The following is a 4,507-nucleotide window of genomic DNA, read 5'->3' on the forward strand; positions in this document are numbered from 1 at the left end:
GTCATGGTTTTGCCTTGTCAAGTCGGTCTCTGGTGAATGCTCCCACTTCATCCTACCCCTCACCTCAAATGGCATTAATGCAGACTCTGCCTGAGACAAGGTGGAATCTCCAAATCATCCTTTCAGCCTCTGGCAATGCTGACCAGTACATATGGCTACAATTGGCAATGCTACTGGCATGAATAAAATGCCCGAGTTTTATCCAAATTCCAAAAGAAAACTGTTTATTTATATAATGTGTCTTCTCAAAATCATTTTCTCTTCACTGAATGTTGACAGGTCACTCATTTTCAGAATACTGCATGTTAGAGCAATATGATTTATACCTTGTCATTATTAGAGAACCTCATCTGGCACATTTTCAAATAATTTGGAAAAACATGCCACTACATTAAAAGTCTGTGGAAGTTTTTATAAACGCAAATCGAAGTACAAAAATTTACATCTGTGATGAACAATTTACATTTGGGAGAGTCCATACTCAAGAATAAAAGGTACTGTCAGCTATAGCAATTATCTCAGGGTAAAGCTCTGGTCTGAAGTTTTGACCACCAAATGGGCTTCCTCGGGGTACTACATGGGCAACGGGTCAAGTACGCTGGTTGAGGGGGTAAATGGAGAAGTCGGAGCCTCACATGCCCACGCTAGATGTCATTCATCACTGCCCCATCATGTGAGTCACACGATAGTTCATCCGGTTGGTTGTGCAATGTGCATGTGGATGTGTTTTCGCATGGGGCGGTACACATTTCTTTTGGGGTATTTGCGCTCATGAGAAACTGGTAGTAGAGTTGCAATTTTCATACAATTCATCATTTGAAAACAAAGCTGTAGAAATCGGACAATAATGATACAATATCTTACCAATCATCATAATCATACTCTCTTTTTTGTCAACCAAGGTATATATATATATATATATATATATATATATATATATATATATATATATATATATATATATATATATATGATTTAAAAAATTATGGCAAATTGATACACATCTTTGTTTGTTTATACCCTTGCCAGCTGTGCCCATTTGTTGCCCCACTTCCCCACTGTCAATTTAACCTTGCTCTTCATTGAGCCTCACTCTTGTGGAAAAAAAAATAAAAAATAATATAAAACAAAAATCGCACCAGTGTCCGCAGGAAGCAGTTCAGTTGGCCATTTTTAATACGAGATATAGGCAAAGCCGAGGAACAAACAAAACCCATTAGAACCCTTTAGAACCTTCCATAATTACACTGTAGAATCCTTTAGAACCATTTCGAATTAAACACGGTGGGTTAGAAAGGTTCTTCTTATTATTATTAATTTTTGACAGACGAATGGAAGGACGAACGGATAGAAGGACATACCAAATACTTAAGTGACTACACCGCTTAAAAATAAGGAAACATTCCTCAATGCTTTGAGCCACATCATGCAAAGCAAGTGACAAAATAATTTCCCACAGAATTACTTATTTAAAGAAGCAAAGAACCACAACCCTGGAGAAAACCTGGGTAATGTAAAAGCACAAAATGGGCTGGAATATGTCGGTAATAAATAGTGAGCTTCTGGTGTTAAGAACAAAATCATTTTTAAGAGAGCATAATGTGCAAAATCACTTTAAAGGAAATATATTTTAAAGAGAGGCATTAACATCTGGAGTGCAATATAAAATGTAAGAGACAAACAAAAGCAATTCAAATCAAGAAAACAAAACACAAACAATGCAAATTTTTAAAAAGCACAAAAAACTCCCCCACAAAAACAAGTTCAGCAGAAGGATCAAAATGTGCATCTCTTTATACAGCCACACTCATGTCAAATTCTGTGGAACCACAAAGCCTTGAGTGCTGACCTTCTGCTGACGTTTGAAGCATGTTTCTAACCAAGCACTCTGGACAAGTTCCCAGGTGCCAGGATGTAAATGGAAGCAGAACCTCTTTTACAAAAAAAAGAAAGAAAAAAAAGATTTAGGTCAGGTGGGGTTACAATACCATCAGATTATTTTAGTATCATATTAGTTATTGCAGCGAAACACAATTCATCAGAAATGCAATCATTGCACAGAAACAGTGAAGTCTGGAGAAATGAAGTGAGTTTTCACAAAAATAAATCTCAGAATTTAACTGGGAAAATTACTGAAAGCTTCTTTAAACTCAATCGCAATTATTTTCTTCATGTTCTTTGGGAGATGAGCACAAATCAAGAGGAAGAAGAAGAAGAAACAATAACAACTGTTTGCAACCATTTTCCCCTTTTCAGGAGTTCAGTCAAATAATGGCATTCCACCATACAGATCTATCTGTTGCATCAATTTCATGCAAATCCAAGCATTCCACATCTTTTGTACCATTTTCAATCCATATCCTTTTCATCTCGGCTTTCTTCCTTCCACAACTTTATTGCCTTCTTTACAGGTTCATTTTCTGAACTTCGTTGCACATGACAATTATAAATGACTGCAATTATCTCACGAAGCAAGGCAAAAAATAAATACATAAAATTGGTTCAGGCATTGGAAGAAACTTGATTTTCCAAATTTGTCATCAAATTAGTTTCTTCTGTCAAAAACAACAGCTGCAGAAACATGGTGAAAGATATTAAAATTTCTTCTTCACAAAAACCATGAAGTAATGGTTGGTAGAATAATAGTGATGGGTTATTTTTCTGAGTGGTCTTGTCCTGGTTTAGAATTTCTCTTGGAATTTCTCTTTTTTTCTCTCCGTCTCTCTATCTCCAGAGCATCGGTACCACAGAAGCAGCTTCCTGAGCAAGGGGTATACTGGGTACTTTGACATTGCCTTCCCAGCAGTAGTTAGGGCAGGTTTTTGTAATTTGTTCAAGGTGTAGGCGATAGCTCGTCTACTCTTCACAAAAGACACCATGGAGTCTTTCACGCCCACTAACTAATGCCGGCAGATGGGATGGTCAGTTTAACATCCATCTGAGGGACGGCACACACATTGATGAATCACCCCTGTCTTTGAAACACCAAGATGATAGTTTGTAGCTGGGTCAAGATTCAAACCCAGACAAAACAACTTAGAGGTGAGTGTGCGACTGTGCATACACATCTAGGCCATCCTACCAATCCGGTTTCGATCCTGGACAATCAAATTTATTTAATTACCATTATCATTCCAGCAAGGTGCCAGCAGGCACACTGAAAATCAAAACATGCTGTCCTTTAATTGGGAAAAATAGGTGCAATACCCTTGGGCACTCACCTGGTAGTGGCTGGATAAGAAAACCAGGGAACCACTGGTAGGTGTGGATGACCCATAAAATATGTAAGAAAGTAAATACCTATGGATTTTTTTTTTAATGATGTGAACAAACTTTGGTACATCACAGATGATGATGGTTGTGGTCAAGCTTCATCAAAATTGTGTGTGTAGTTTCTGAGAAAAAAGCATATACACATTTTGGGGGGGGAATGCCCCGTACACCCATCTAAGATCCTCTATTGTTTTATAATGTCGTAAACAAACTTTGGTACATCACAGATGATGAAAGTCTTGGTCGCTTCATTGGACTTGTGTGGTAGTTTCTGAGAAGAAGGCAAATACTCCTTTGGGGGGGGGCACACACCCCCCCGTAAACTCCATCCATAGACCCTCTCAGACCCAGATTTTTTTCATTGCTGTGAGCAAACTTTGGTACATCATGGTTGATGAAGGTTGTTGTCAAGTTTCATCAGAATTGCATCAATAGTTTCTTCAAATAAAGTAAATCCTTGTTTTGAGAGGAACCCCTCCCCCCACCCCACCCCATTAACCCACTCTGGCCTGATTTTTTTTTTTATGCCGTTTACTTTGGTACATACCAGGTGATGAAGGTTATGGTGTGGTGAAGTTTCATCAAAAGCATATGTTCAGATTCAGAGAAGTTGCAAGCGTTTGTGGACGGACGGATGGACGGACGGCATGCCATCCCATAAGCTCCCCGAGTGAGCGAAAAATGAACAGATTGACCTATCCACATTTAGCTTGTGAATCAAAAATATCCCAGGGTATATTCCGAAACAAAAGGCAAACCCTCAGGTCATGTGATAAGATGTCAAATCAGATATAGAAGTTTACACCACTTTGATGTGGATATCAAAGAAAATTTGAGTAAATTGGTTGTAGATAGTAGATTTTCAAGTAAATCAAAAGTTAATATTATGTGGAGAAATTATGTGAGGCAAATAGTTGAGGTATACTACATAGTGAGGTGAAGTAGTTTGGCTTGAGCACAATTCAGCATTTAGACCAACTACAAGTCTGGGCTGGAAGCCATGCTCCAAACAGGAATTCAAAATATGTAAACAAGCAAGTTACATAAATTTAGAATAAAGAAATAAATCCCAGAACTTCAAAAAATAACTCTAAATTGCAATAAGAAAGCTCTATTGGGAAAAAAGAGAAAGAGAAAGAGAGAAAAAGAGTCTTACCGATGTGTCTCGAGTATAATCTGTAGGAATAACAACATGAGTGACATCTTCACCCACATCGTGAGCGACATCCCCATC

At 38.0% G+C, this 4,507-nt stretch overlaps 1 protein-coding gene across 6 annotated transcripts in view; it reads right to left on the reverse strand.

Annotated features, from left to right (window-relative positions):
• Positions 1 to 391: 391 nt before the first annotated feature.
• Positions 392 to 4,507, reverse strand: part of CHD1L (chromodomain helicase DNA binding protein 1 like) — a 139,051-nt gene continuing 134,935 nt past the window's right edge. For 5 of the 6 annotated variants that reach the window (XM_085871192.1, XM_085871193.1, XM_085871188.1 and 2 more), the window contains 2 exons: positions 4,430 to 4,507; positions 392 to 1,933 (listed from right to left, as the gene is read on the reverse strand). The exon at positions 4,430 to 4,507 is cut by the window's right edge and continues 4 nt beyond it. In XM_085871192.1, coding sequence (XP_085727318.1) covers positions 1,808 to 1,933; positions 4,430 to 4,507 — 204 coding nt within the window. In that variant the 3' untranslated portion in view covers positions 392 to 1,807. The remainder of the gene's footprint in view (positions 1,934 to 4,429) is intronic. The other variant, XM_085871191.1, reaches the window with a different exon arrangement.

The sequence above is a fragment of the Eptatretus burgeri genome, chromosome 2, assembly GCF_056783735.1.
Source record: "Eptatretus burgeri isolate ZD-2024b chromosome 2, Ebu_testis_v1, whole genome shotgun sequence".
Lineage (NCBI taxonomy): Eukaryota > Metazoa > Chordata > Myxini > Myxiniformes > Myxinidae > Eptatretus > Eptatretus burgeri.